General features: G+C 50.2%; 1 protein-coding gene across 4 annotated transcripts in view; it reads right to left on the bottom strand.

Annotated features, from left to right (window-relative positions):
- patj (PATJ crumbs cell polarity complex component) overlaps nucleotides 1-13,904 on the bottom strand; it is an 80,814-nt gene that overhangs the window by 3,908 nt on the left and 63,002 nt on the right. For all 4 annotated transcript variants that reach the window (XM_084548223.1, XM_084548225.1, XM_084548224.1 and 1 more), the window contains 16 exons: nucleotides 10,452-10,536; nucleotides 10,231-10,323; nucleotides 10,058-10,150; nucleotides 7,392-7,457; nucleotides 4,279-4,354; nucleotides 4,003-4,109; nucleotides 3,826-3,909; nucleotides 3,555-3,748; nucleotides 2,075-2,222; nucleotides 1,795-1,872; nucleotides 1,508-1,661; nucleotides 1,389-1,426; nucleotides 1,157-1,279; nucleotides 966-1,070; nucleotides 394-485; nucleotides 176-299 (listed from right to left, as the gene is read on the bottom strand). In XM_084548223.1, coding sequence (XP_084404349.1) covers nucleotides 176-299; nucleotides 394-485; nucleotides 966-1,070; nucleotides 1,157-1,279; nucleotides 1,389-1,426; nucleotides 1,508-1,661; nucleotides 1,795-1,872; nucleotides 2,075-2,222; nucleotides 3,555-3,748; nucleotides 3,826-3,909; nucleotides 4,003-4,109; nucleotides 4,279-4,354; nucleotides 7,392-7,457; nucleotides 10,058-10,150; nucleotides 10,231-10,323; nucleotides 10,452-10,536 — 1,660 coding nt within the window. The remainder of the gene's footprint in view (nucleotides 1-175; nucleotides 300-393; nucleotides 486-965; nucleotides 1,071-1,156; nucleotides 1,280-1,388; nucleotides 1,427-1,507; nucleotides 1,662-1,794; nucleotides 1,873-2,074; nucleotides 2,223-3,554; nucleotides 3,749-3,825; nucleotides 3,910-4,002; nucleotides 4,110-4,278; nucleotides 4,355-7,391; nucleotides 7,458-10,057; nucleotides 10,151-10,230; nucleotides 10,324-10,451; nucleotides 10,537-13,904) is intronic.

Below are 13,904 nucleotides of genomic sequence, written 5' to 3'. Positions count from 1 at the left end.
CTTTCTCTCTTCAATCCCCATCTACCTTTTCTCCTTTCTGCTCCTCCACCTCCTCCTCCTGTTTCTCCTCCCCCTCCTTCTCCTGTTTCTCCTCCCCCTCCTCCCCCTCCCCCTCCTCCTCCCCCTCCTTCTCCTGTTTCTCCTCCCCCTCCTCCCCCTCCTCCTCTGTTCAGACCTTGTTGAAGACAGTCTTGACGTAGATGGGTAGATCTCCATGTGGACTCCCAAAGCCTCCAACGATGCTGAAGCCGAGTCCCTCAGAGCCTTTCTCCAGACTGATGCTGCGGGGCCTCGGGCTCCTGGAGGGGGGAAGGGGGGGGGGGTCAGGTCAGTACTTCCTGTCGGCCATGTTGGTTACCTGTGAGTGTGTGTAAGAGTGTGATTGTGTCCTACTCCAGCTCTGTGGTGGGTGTGTCTGTGTTGCAGCTGCTCGACAAACTCTCCACCTGAGAAGCGATGGCGCTGATGTTGGTGTCGGCTACGACCTGAGACACGAAGGACAAAGAGATCACAGCTGATTAAAGTCCTCACAGGATGATGAAAGATTCATCAGCATCACGTCCTGCTGTCACACTCCCAGCATGCACCTGTCACAGGTACAGGTACAGGTGTGTTCAGGTCAGGTATGAATGGTGTCTGGAGCTCGTGGCTGATCCAGCTTCTCTCTAATGAGGAACTCGTCTACAAACACTAATTAGTAGGAAGACAACCCAGAGAGAGAAACCTGGAGCAGCTGGTACGGGGGGAGACGTCTGCGGGACCGTCCGGTGGAGACAGATCAGATAAACCTGTGACATGTGAGGCCTGTGACATCTGGCAGCAGATAAATATCTGTTAGCAGCTCGTTAAAGAGCTGGATCCAGTAATGTGACATGAACCCAGAGAGAAGTTTGTGTTGTAAGAATAAAAGAATGATTTCCTCCAGGTGATGAGCAGGTTTACTGTCCGACACTAAGGTGTGGTACCTGCAGGGTGATGCTCCCGAAGCTGTTCTTCAGGGCGGTGACGACCTCGCTGTGAGACAGCCCGTCCACAGACCGACCGTTAATACTGATGATCCTGTCTCCCACCTAAGAGAAAAAGAGTCACATGAGAGTCCCGTGCAGTGCCGCCCCAACGTTGACCCGGGACCTGAGTCTACACTGAACCCTGTCACCTTTAGTTGGTGCGTCTTGGCGGCGACTCCGTTGGCCTGGATCATGGCGATGAAGATGGGGATGTCACCCAGAGGGCTGCCCTTACCCCCGGCTATACTCACCCCGAGAGAGTCACTGGGACCCTGGGAGGAAGGGGGAGACAAAGAGGTGAGGACGGAGTCTGAGAGCAGCTGAATCACCTTTTGTTACAGCAGGTTGGGGGGGTTGGGGGGGTTGGGGGGGGGGCGTTACCCTGGTGATCTCCACGGCTCTGACTCCTGTATCGACGCCTGAAATCAGAGGAAACACTGATCAATGAAGGAACTGATCAACCTGATGGACGGCGTCTGGAATCGATGGGTGGAGTCTACCTGAGCTGTTGGTCGAGGAGGAAGTGATGTCACTGGACGACTTGGTGCTGTTGTTGTTGAGGGGGTGGGTGGAGGAGGGGGGGTCACCTGACACCGGGGTCTGTGTGAGGGGCGGAGCCACAACACCTGAGCTGTTCCCACTGACGTGACTCATCTGAGAGAAACAGATTAATACAGGACATGTCCACTTTCTTCTTCCTTCTCTACTTCAGGACTTGACAGAGCGAAGGACACTGGTGGAGACCATGATGCTAACACCTAGCTTAGCATGCCAACACATAGCTTACCTGTGAGTTGTGTCTGGATGAGATCCAGGACGCGGCTTTGAGTCGGCCGAGCTCCAACAGGACGGGACCCCGAGCACACTGCAGGACACACCAACACAGATCAGAGCTGGCCACTTCATTAGGTACACCAGTGAAGGTTCTGGTGTTCAGCTTTAGTTTCTACTAAGTGAGAGGACTGATGGAGGAGGATTTAGCGAGGTGAAGGTTTCTTATTCACAAACCAGATATGATTTAATACTGATCATAAGAGGTGTAGTCCATAGAAACCGTTAACTGTCACCTTCAGGATGGCGGCCACAGCTTCCTGGGAGGCGTTTCTTGTATCGTCTCCGTTCACCGACAGGATCTGATCTCCCTGCATCAGCCGACCGTCCAGCTCAGCGGCGCCCCCTCTGACCACCTCAGAGATGAACACACCGCTGCCGCTCCTGACACACACCAGGAAATAACACGGAACAGACGTTAACTGCTGAAACCTGCTCAAGTTAAAACACAAAATCATCTCATAGGTACGAAATAAAAACTCTTTAACTGTCTGGGGATCAGGGAGGTTCAGGACCATCTCCAGAACCATCAGGTCCATGTCCCTATGGACCCTGACCTCTATGGACCCTGGTCTCTATGGACCCTGACCTCTATGGACCCTGGTCTCCATGACCTTGGTCACTATGGACCCTGTTTCCATGGACCCTGGTCTCCATGGACCTTGTTTCCATGGACCCTGGTCTCCATGGACCCTGTTTCCATGGACTCTGGTCTCTATGGACCCTGTTTCCATGGACCCTGGTCTCCATGGACCCTGTTTCCATGGACCCTGGTCACTATGGACCCTGGTCACTATGGACCCTGTTTCCATGGACCCTGGTCTCCATGGACCCTGTTTCCATGGACCCTGGTCTCTATGGACCCTGTTTCCATGGACTCTGGTCTCTATGGACCCTGTTTCCATGGACCCTGGTCTCCATGGACCCTGTTTCCATGGACCCTGGTCACTATGGACCCTGGTCACTATGGACCCTGTTTCCATGGACCCTGGTCTCCATGGACCCTGTTTCCATGGACCCTGGTCTCCATGGACCCTGGTCACTATGGACCCTGTTTCCATGGACCCTGGTCTCCATGGACCCTGTTTCCATGGACCCTGGTCACTATGGACCCTGTTTCCATGGACCCTGGTCTCCATGGACCCTGTTTCCATGGACCCTGGTCTCTATGGACCCTGTTTCCATGGACTCTGGTCTCTATGGACCCTGTTTCCATGGACCCTGGTCTCCATGGACCCTGTTTCCATGGACCCTGGTCACTATGGACCCTGGTCACTATGGACCCTGTTTCCATGGACCCTGGTCTCCATGGACCCTGTTTCCATGGACCCTGGTCTCCATGGACCCTGGTCACTATGGACCCTGTTTCCATGGACCCTGTTTCCATGGACCCTGGTCTCCATGGACCCTGGTCACTATGGACCCTGGTCTCCATGGACCCTGGTCTCACATATTCTACAGAGGTTAAAAATAAAAGAGATGAGATATTGAGACAGAAGAAGAAACTCTGACATTTAAAGTGTTTACTCTGTTAGCATGAGGCTAGCAGGTTAGCTCCAGCGCTGTGAAACAGTAGCTTCTCTAGTTTCTAATGACACCCATCATGTGAGAGTGGAGCAGAGAGGATTGTGGGTAATGTTGTTGTTCCATTGTGACTGTCCCTCTTCATTGGGCAGGTTGTGTTTTGTTTTGCAGGTTGTGTTTTTTAAGGCGGACCTCTTCCCGACGATGCTGAGCCCCAGCCCTCTGCCGCTCTTCTTCTGCAGCTCCACCTTAAAGACGTCCAGGTTCTCCTCGTCCCGGTACTGAGCCTCGTCCCTCAGCACCGTCAGACGGACCTTCGCCGGCGTATGACGCAGGGCAGCGATCGCCTCCTCGTGGGACGCCCCGCGCAGATCCACGCCGTTGACCTGGTCACACAGAGAGAAACTGAGGAGGCTGTGTGGAGCTCAGAGATTTTAAAGCGTCTGACTCTGTTAACATCCACCTCCAGGATCTGGTCTCCGGCCCACAGACGACCGTCTCTGGCTGCAGCTCCTTCTTCATAAACCTCATGGATGACGATGGCGTCCTGGTGGAGACAGTCTGTTTACTGAAGCTACGGATCAGACTGAAACAACACTACAGGTGTGTGTTTGTGTATTTGTGTGTTAGTGTGTGTTACCAGCTGTGTGTCTCTTCCTCCAACGATACTGAGACCCAGTCCTGATCGACCTTTACAGATCTCCAACACCGTCTCCTGACCAGGAACCACCACACAGCAGGAAGGGTCTGAGGAGGAGGAGGAGGAGGTGGAGGAGGAGGAGGAGGAGGAGGAGGAGGAGACAGAGAAGAAGCAAGATGAGTGAGTTTCCTCCTCCTCCTCCTCCTCCTCCTCCTGTCTCTGCAGAAAACTCTGTGTGTTACTGTAGTTGTGTAGTTGTGTAGTTGTGTGTGGTACCTCTGTCGGTCGTCTGCAGGTCGATCAGAGGAGGAGACGCTGGTTTCTGTTTCCTGGAGCTGTGAGACCTGCAGGACTGGACACACCCATCAGATCAGACCAGAGCTATAGATCACTGATCAGACCAGAGCTATAGATCACTGATCAGATCAGAGCTATAGATCACTGATCAGACCAGAGCTATAGATCACTGATCAGACCAGAGCTATAGATCACTGATCAGACCAGACCAGAGCTATAGATCACTGATCAGACCAGACCAGAGCTATAGATCACTGATCAGACCACAGCCAGAGCCCGTCTACGGAGAGCCTTCCCACTCTCTATTAAGTCCCATTGTAACGAATTTTGGTTGCAGTTCCACCAGATTTCCACTGGGGGCGATCGCCATGAGTGCAACATGAATGGGACTCTATGGAGCTAAACGGCTAAATGTGTCTCTTTCACCCGATTGTCGTTGAGAAATCTCAGATTTGATTGTAGGTTTTGCAAGTTCAACATGGGTTATAGGTCAAAAGTTGAATGAACGAGAACTTATGTCCTTTCGTTTTCTTACAGGTTGAGTTGTTGTGGCCCATAACACGCTAGCATTGTGCTAATGAACGCTGATTGGTCAGTGAAGGACTGATTACGACCAGATCCCGCTTGACGGCATCGTGGCATCCGAAGCGGGACCAGAATGTTAAGACGGACTTTTTCGCCCAAGTTTTTTTTTTCGGCCCGGTCTTTTAAAACAACGAAACAGAAACTCTTCTAGCACGATTATTTACCCGTGTCAGCTGTGTTGTCCATGCCTCGAGAGAAAAGAAAGTGCAGAGCGCGACAGCACCAAAGCAGTGACTGAAGGATTGCCGTAAAGCAGTATCTGGTCGTACGATGTGTATGACGTCATTGACATTTTAAAATACTTTTTAAAGCAAAATAAGTGACTCTAAAAAATCTAACACCCAGCAGTGTGTAATTTCTTTGCATCTCCTTTCAAATTCAATATTCAAATTACTGCACAAAAAATTATATCCTGAGAAAAGTGGATTTTGAGGGGTCCTGCTCCATAGACCGCCATTCATTCTGCACTCGTCCTGAGAGCGCCCTCATATGGAACCAGAGTGGAACTGCAACAGTTCAGAACCCGGAAGTTCAGTGAGAGTGGAACTTCTCCCCATATTAGACGTTCTCTGCCACAGCTATAAATCACTGATCAGACCAGACCAGAGCTATAGATCACTGATCAGACCAGAGCTATAGATCACTGACCAGACCAGAGCTATAGATCACTGATCAGACCAGACCAGAGCTATAGATCACTGATCAGACCAGACCAGAGCTATAGATCACTGATCAGACCAGACCAGACCTATAGATCACTGATCAGACCAGACCAGACCTATAGATCACTGATCAGACCAGAGCTATAGATCACTGATCAGATCAGACCAGAGCTATAGATCACTGATCAGACCAGAGCTATAGATCACTGACCAGACCAGAGCTATAGATCACTGATCAGACCAGACCAGAGCTATAGATCACTGATCAGACCAGACCAGAGCTATAGATCACTGATCAGACCAGACCAGACCTATAGATCACTGATCAGACCAGACCAGACCTATAGATCACTGATCAGACCAGAGCTATAGATCACTGATCAGACCAGAGCTATAGATCACTGATCAGACCAGAGCTATAGATCACTGACCAGACCAGAGCTATAGATCACTGATCAGACCAGACCAGAGCTATAGATCACTGATCAGACCAGACCAGACCTATAGATCACTGATCAGACCAGACCAGACCTATAGATCACTGATCAGACCAGAGCTATAGATCACTGATCAGATCAGACCAGAGCTATAGATCACTGATCAGACCAGAGCTATAGATCACTGACCAGACCAGAGCTATAGATCACTGATCAGACCAGACCAGAGCTATAGATCACTGATCAGACCAGACCAGAGCTATAGATCACTGATCAGACCAGACCAGACCTATAGATCACTGATCAGACCAGACCAGACCTATAGATCACTGATCAGACCAGAGCTATAGATCACTGATCAGATCAGACCAGAGCTATAGATCACTGATCAGACCAGAGCTATAGATCACTGATCAGATCAGACCAGAGCTATAGATCACTGATCAGACCAGAGCTATAGATCACTGATCAGACCAGACCACAGCTATAGATCACTGATCAGACCAGAGCTATAGATCACTGATCAGACCACAGCTATAGATCACTGATCAGACCAGACCAGAGCTATAGATCACTGATCAGACCAGAGCTATAGATCACTGATCAGACCAGAGCTATAGATCACTGATCAGACCAGACCAGAGCTATAGATCACTGATCAGACCAGACCAGAGCTATAGATCACTGATCAGACCAGAGCTATAGATCACTGATCAGACCAGAGCTATAGATCACTGATCAGATCAGACCACAGCTATAAATCACTGATCAGACCAGACCAGAGCTATAGATCACTGATCAGACCAGACCAGAGCTACAGATCACTGATCAGACCAGACCAGAGCTACAGATCACTGATCAGACCAGACCAGAGCTATAGATCACTGATCAGACCAGACCAGACCTATAGATCACTGATCAGACCAGAGCTATAGATCACTGATCAGACCAGAGCTATAGATCACTGATCAGACCACAGCTATAGATCACTGATCAGATCAGAGCTATAGATCACTGATCAGACCAGAGCTATAGATCACTGATCAGACCAGACCAGAGCTATAGATCACTGATCAGACCACAGCTATAGATCACTGATCAGACCAGAGCTATAGATCACTGATCAGACCAGACCAGAGCTATAGATCACTGATCAGACCAGACCAGAGCTATAGATCACTGATCAGACCAGAGCTATAGATCACTGATCAGACCAGAGCTATAGATCACTGATCAGACCAGAGCTATAGATCACTGATCAGACCAGACCAGAGCTATAGATCACTGATCAGACCAGACCAGAGCTATAGATCACTGATCAGACAGAGTTCTGAAGAGACGAAGCATCTTTAAATTAAACGTTTCTATTGGTTCTTTAAACTCAAAGCTCAGTAGTTACTATAGTTACCTGCAGCTCCGGTGGAGCCCTCGGATCCTGCAGCTCATTTTCTGGAGACTCTGCAGCTTTTAGCCTCTGCAGGAGAAAATAGAACAGACTGGGTCAAGGAGACAACAAGTTGACCTGGTTCAGTCTCTCCTCCTCCAGGTGATACCTGTTCACAAACTTCATGAACGAGTCGGTTCCTGTCTGAACGAGTCGTCTGAACGAGTCGGTACCTGTCTGAACGAGTAGTCTGAATGAGTCGGTACCTGTCTGAACGAGTCGGTACCTGTCTGAACGAGTCGGTACCTGTCTGAACGAGTCGGTACCTGTCTGAACGAGTCGTCTGAACGAGTCGGTACCTGTCTGAACGAGTCGGTACCTGTCTGAACGAGTCGTCTGAACGAGTCGTCACCTGTCTGAACGAGTCGGTACCTGTCTGAACGAGTCGTCTGAACGAGTCGGTACCTGTCTGAACGAGTCGTCACCTGTCTGAACGAGTCGTCTGAACGAGTCGTCACCTGTCTGAACGAGTCGGTACCTGTCTGAACGAGTCGTCTGAACGAGTCGGTACCTGTCTGAACGAGTCGTCACCTGTCTGAACGAGTCGTCTGAACGAGTCGTCACCTGTCTGAACGAGTCGGTACCTGTCTGAACGAGTCGTCTGAACGAGTCGGTACCTGTCTGAACGAGTCGTCTGAACGAGTCGGTTCCTGTCTGAACGAGTCATCTGAACGAGTCGGTACCTGTCTGAACGAGTCGTCTGAACGAGTCGGTACCTGTCTGAATGAGTAGTCTGAATGAGTCGGTACCTGTCTGAACGAGTCGGTACCTGTCTGAACGAGTCGGTACCTGTCTGAACGAGTCGTCTGAACGAGTCGTCACCTGTCTGAACGAGTCGGTACCTGTCTGAACGAGTCGTCTGAACGAGTCGGTACCTGTCTGAACGAGTCGTCACCTGTCTGAACGAGTCGTCTGAACGAGTCGTCACCTGTCTGAACGAGTCGGTACCTGTCTGAACGAGTCGTCTGAACGAGTCGGTACCTGTCTGAACGAGTCGTCACCTGTCTGAACGAGTCGTCTGAACGAGTCGTCACCTGTCTGAACGAGTCGGTACCTGTCTGAACGAGTCGTCTGAACGAGTCGGTACCTGTCTGAACGAGTCGTCTGAACGAGTCGGTACCTGTCTGAACGAGTCGTCACCTGTCTGAACGAGTCGTCTGAACGAGTCGTCACCTGTCTGAACGAGTCGTCACCTGTCTGAACGGGTCGTCACCTGTCTGAACGAGTCGGTACCTGTCTGAACGAGTCGGTACCTGTCTGAACGAGTCGTCTGAACGAGTCGTCACCTGTCTGAACGAGTCGGTACCTGTCTGAACGAGTCGTCTGAACGAGTCGGTACCTGTCTGAACGAGTCGTCTGAACGAGTCGGTTCCTGTCTGAACGAGTCATCTGAACGAGTCGGTACCTGTCTGAACGAGTCGTCTGAACGAGTCGGTACCTGTCTGAATGAGTAGTCTGAATGAGTCGGTACCTGTCTGAACGAGTCGGTACCTGTCTGAACGAGTCGTCTGAACGAGTCGTCACCTGTCTGAACGAGTCGGTACCTGTCTGAACGAGTCGTCTGAACGAGTCGGTACCTGTCTGAACGAGTCGTCACCTGTCTGAACGAGTCGTCTGAACGAGTCGTCACCTGTCTGAACGAGTCGGTACCTGTCTGAACGAGTCGTCTGAACGAGTCGGTACCTGTCTGAACGAGTCGTCTGAACGAGTCGGTTCCTGTCTGAACGAGTCATCTGAACGAGTCGGTACCTGTCTGAACGAGTCGTCTGAACGAGTCGGTACCTGTCTGAATGAGTAGTCTGAATGAGTCGGTACCTGTCTGAACGAGTCGGTACCTGTCTGAACGAGTCGGTACCTGTCTGAACGAGTCGTCTGAACGAGTCGTCACCTGTCTGAACGAGTCGGTACCTGTCTGAACGAGTCGTCTGAACGAGTCGGTACCTGTCTGAACGAGTCGTCACCTGTCTGAACGAGTCGTCTGAACGAGTCGTCACCTGTCTGAACGAGTCGGTACCTGTCTGAACGAGTCGTCTGAACGAGTCGGTACCTGTCTGAACGAGTCGTCACCTGTCTGAACGAGTCGTCTGAACGAGTCGTCACCTGTCTGAACGAGTCGGTACCTGTCTGAACGAGTCGTCTGAACGAGTCGTTACCTGTCTGAACGAGTCGTCTGAACGAGTCGGTTCCTGTCTGAACGAGTCATCTGAACGAGTCGGTACCTGTCTGAACGAGTCGTCTGAACGAGTCGGTACCTGTATGAATGAGTAGTCTGAAAGAGTCGGTACCTGTCTGAACGAGTCGGTACCTGTCTGAACGAGTCGGTACCTGTCTGAACGAGTCGTCTGAACGAGTCGTCACCTGTCTGAACGAGTCGGTACCTGTCTGAACGAGTCGTCTGAACGAGTCGGTACCTGTCTGAACGAGTCGTCACCTGTCTGAACGAGTCGTCTGAACGAGTCGTCACCTGTCTGAACGAGTCGGTACCTGTCTGAACGAGTCGTCTGAACGAGTCGGTACCTGTCTGAACGAGTCGTCTGAACGAGTCGGTACCTGTCTGAACGAGTCGTCACCTGTCTGAACGAGTCGGTACCTGTCTGAACGAGTCGGTACCTGTCTGAACGAGTCGGTACCTGTCTGAACGAGTCGTCCTCTCTCAGACTCTTGGGGGCGCCATTGCTTCTTCTGTTCCTGTTGTTGTTTTCGGCTTCACTGCTCGCCTCGTCCTGTTCAACACAGACCACAGGTCAGTTCACACCTCAGGACTCGTCATCCTCACCTCAGATTACAGCTGCTTCACACTGACCGGCGCGTCTGACGAGGGGTGGAGCGTCAGGACGTCAGGGGGGCGGGGCCCGTCTGAGGGGGCGGGGACAGCTAACGGCGCTGGAGGGACACACTGACACACACACACACACACACACACACACACACACACACACACACAGGTTTATCAGGTGATCTGATTAATAATCTAATGGATCTGTAGGACAGAGATGCTATGTGTGTTAGTGTGTGTGTTGTTACCTCGGGGGTGACTGGGCTGAGAGCTGGGGGAGGAGGGGGAGTCGGGAAGGGGGGGACGGCCATCTGGTTTATAGCGTTTTCATTTCTGTGGACGGAAAAATATTTAACCTGGTATCAGAAGTAAAGAGATGACAGGAAAGGAGGAGGAGGAGGAGGAGGAGGAGGAGGAAGAGGAGTCGTGTATTTAATGTTAGGTCCTGGTTTGTAGCAGAGGTCCTGGTGTGGAGCAGAGTTCTTGGTGTGTAGCAGAGTTCCTGGTGTGGAGCAGAGTTCTTGGTGTGTAGCAGAGTTCCTGGTGTGTAGCAGAGTTCTTGGTGTGTAGCAGAGTTCCCGGCGTGTAGCAGAGTTCCCGGCGTGTAGCAGAGTTCCTGGCGTGTAGCAGAGTTCCCGGTGTGGAGCAGAGTTCTTGGTGTGGAGCAGAGTTCCTGGCGTGGAGCAGAGTTCCTGGTGTGGAGCAGAGTTCCTGGTGTGGAGCAGAGTTCCTGGTGTGGAGCAGAGTTCCTGGTTCCTGCTGCTGCACTAAGTTCACCGTTCAGAGCAGCTGGTGTTGAAGGTGACTCACTGCAGCAGATCAGACTCCATCAATCTGGATCAGCTGATATTTCTAGAACCAGACTTTATGAAGCAGAGAGACGAGGACTATTGGGACAATGTTGGACAGATGAGACCAAAGTAGAATAGTTTGGTTTAAATGAGATGAGGAAGAGGAGGAAGAGGAGGAAGAAACGGAAGCCTCATCTGTTTATTTACCATCATCATCATCATCATCATCGCACTGCAGACACACTGGTCACATTCAGACCATTAACACACTGATCTGGTCTCTAGAGTCCCGGTTAAACAGGTCCAGGTGTGAACGCTGATCTGGTCTCTAGAGTCCAGGTTAAACAGGTCCAGGTGTGAACGCTGATCTGGTCTCTAGAGTCCAGGTTAAACAGGTCCAGGTGTGAACGCTGATCTGGTCTCTAGAGTCCAGGTTAAACAGGTCCAGGTGTGAACGCTGATCTGGTCTCTAGAGTCCAGGTTAAACAGGTCCAGGTGTGAACGCTGATCTGGTCTCTAGAGTCCAGGTTAAACAGGTCCAGGTGTGAACACTGATCTGGTCTCTAGAGTCCAGGTTAAACAGGTCCAGGTGTGAACGCTGATCTGGTCTCTAGAGTCCAGGTTAAACAGGTCCAGGTGTGAACGCTGATCTGGTCTCTAGAGTCCCGGTTAAACAGGTCCAGGTGTGAACGCTGATCTGGTCTCTAGAGTCCAGGTTAAACAGGTCCAGGTGTGAACACTGATCTGGTCTCTAGAGTCCAGGTTAAACAGGTCCAGGTGTGAACGCTGATCTGGTCTCTAGAGTCCAGGTTAAACAGGTCCAGGTGTGAACGCTGATCTGGTCTCTAGAGTCCAGGTTAAACAGGTCCAGGTGTGAACGCTGATCTGGTCTCTAGAGTCCAGGTTAAACAGGTCCAGGTGTGAACGCTGATCTGGTCTCTAGAGTCCAGGTTAAACAGGTCCAGGTGTGAACGCTGATCTGGTCTCTAGAGTCCAGGTTAAACAGGTCCAGGTGTGAACACTGATCTGGTCTCTAGAGTCCAGGTTAAACAGGTCCAGGTGTGAACGCTGATCTGGTCTCTAGAGTCCAGGTTAAACAGGTCCAGGTGTGAACGCTGATCTGGTCTCTAGTGTCCAGGTTAAACAGGTCCAGGTGTGAACACTGATCTGGTCTCTAGTGTCCAGGTTAAACAGGTCCAGGTGTGAACACTGATATGTGGAAGAGGAGTTTAACTCATTCATTCAACCACTAGTAGAAATGATCACATGAATCAGTGATGTCTGTTCATTAGTAATGAGAGCCTTTTAAAAGATTCTGGTCTTGGAGCTGAGAACCAAACAAACATTCTTCTTACAAGTCAAATTACCCACAATGCATCATCCAGCTGAACCTAAAGACGTCTCATCGTGTGTTTTCCAGATTTAAATCTAATTCTTTTCTCTCACTCCACCGTTAATGTTTCCGTCACGTTAGTTGAACCTAAAGAAAACAAATACAATGAACTATTTAAAACAGAAAAGCCTTCAGGGTGTCTCAACCGTCCCTGTCTGTCCAGGCTGCCTGTTTCCATGGCGACACGCTGCAGAGACCCCGTCCCTTCGACATCCCATTGCTCATTGCCGTGGCGACCTTTATCCAGAGATAAATCATTCAGCAGCCGCCCGTGGACACGACTTTAACGAGATTTTGTCACCTGGCTGAACACGGCGAGCGGCGGCGTCCTTGACACGATTCAATCAGAACCGAAGACGAGCTGGAGCAACCTGAGGGAGACAAACCCGTCCATGTCCAGCATCACGTCCAACATCACGTCCAACATCACGTCCAACATCACATCCAGCATCACGTCCAACATCTCGTCCAACATCATGTCCAACATCTCGTCCAGAATCACGTCCAACATCACGTCCAACATCACGTCCAACATCACGTCCAGCATCACGTCCAACATCACGTCCAACATCACGTCCAGCATCACTTAGACTTAGACTTAGACTTAGATAAACTTTATTGATCCACAAGGGAAATTGCTTGGTTACAGTAGCTTAGTTGTCATAAAAAACACACTCTTAAGAACCTCAGATAAAAAGAAAAGATTAAGTTAAATAAAATAGAAATAAAAAATAAGTAGAATAAGATCTAGTAACATAAAATAGAAATAGTATAAGCCAAAATGTACAAATTATCATATTAGAATATGAACAAATGTACAAGAAATGGAAGAATATAAATATAAATTATATATACAGGGTAAGGTGTAAGGTGCAGTAGTGTCCATTAACATTAATAACATTGAGTTATCTGTCACAGAAAGGTGAGTTGTTGTACAACTGGACAGAGAATGGTATGAAAGTAGTCCTGTAGCGTTCAGTGTGGGAGTGGAGCTGGATCAATCTGTTGGAGAATGAGCTCCGCTGCCCCTCTATGGTCTGGTGTAGTGGATGTGACGGATTGTCCATGATGGAGAGCAGTTTGTCCAGTGTCCTCCTGTCCCTCACTGAGACAAACGTCTCCAACTTACTGCCAATCACATGACCAGCCTTTCGGATCAATTTGTCGATCCTACTTATGTCCTTTTTGCTGGTGCTGCTCCCCCAACAAACCACAGCAAAGTACAGGGCACTCTCAACAACAGACTGGTAGAACATCTCCAGCAACTTGCTGCACACGTTAAAAGACCTAAGCTTCCTCAGGAAGTAGAGTCTACTCAGTCCTTTCTTGTACACAGCATCACTGTTGTCCCTCCAGTCCAGTCTGCTGTTCATGTGGACTCCCAGGTACTTATAATGGTCCACTACTTCCACCTCCAGACCCTGGATGGAGATGGGCTCCACTGGTGTCCTCTTCTTCCTGAAGTCAATGACCAGCTCCTTGGTCTTGTCCACATTCAGGAGTAGGTGGTTTGTCTG

This window comes from Chelon labrosus (assembly GCF_963514085.1).
Source record: "Chelon labrosus genome assembly, chromosome: 7".
Classification (NCBI taxonomy): Eukaryota; Metazoa; Chordata; class Actinopteri; order Mugiliformes; family Mugilidae; genus Chelon; species Chelon labrosus.
Note: the sequence above shows the minus strand (reverse complement) of the source record. Positions and strands in the feature narration are given on the sequence as shown.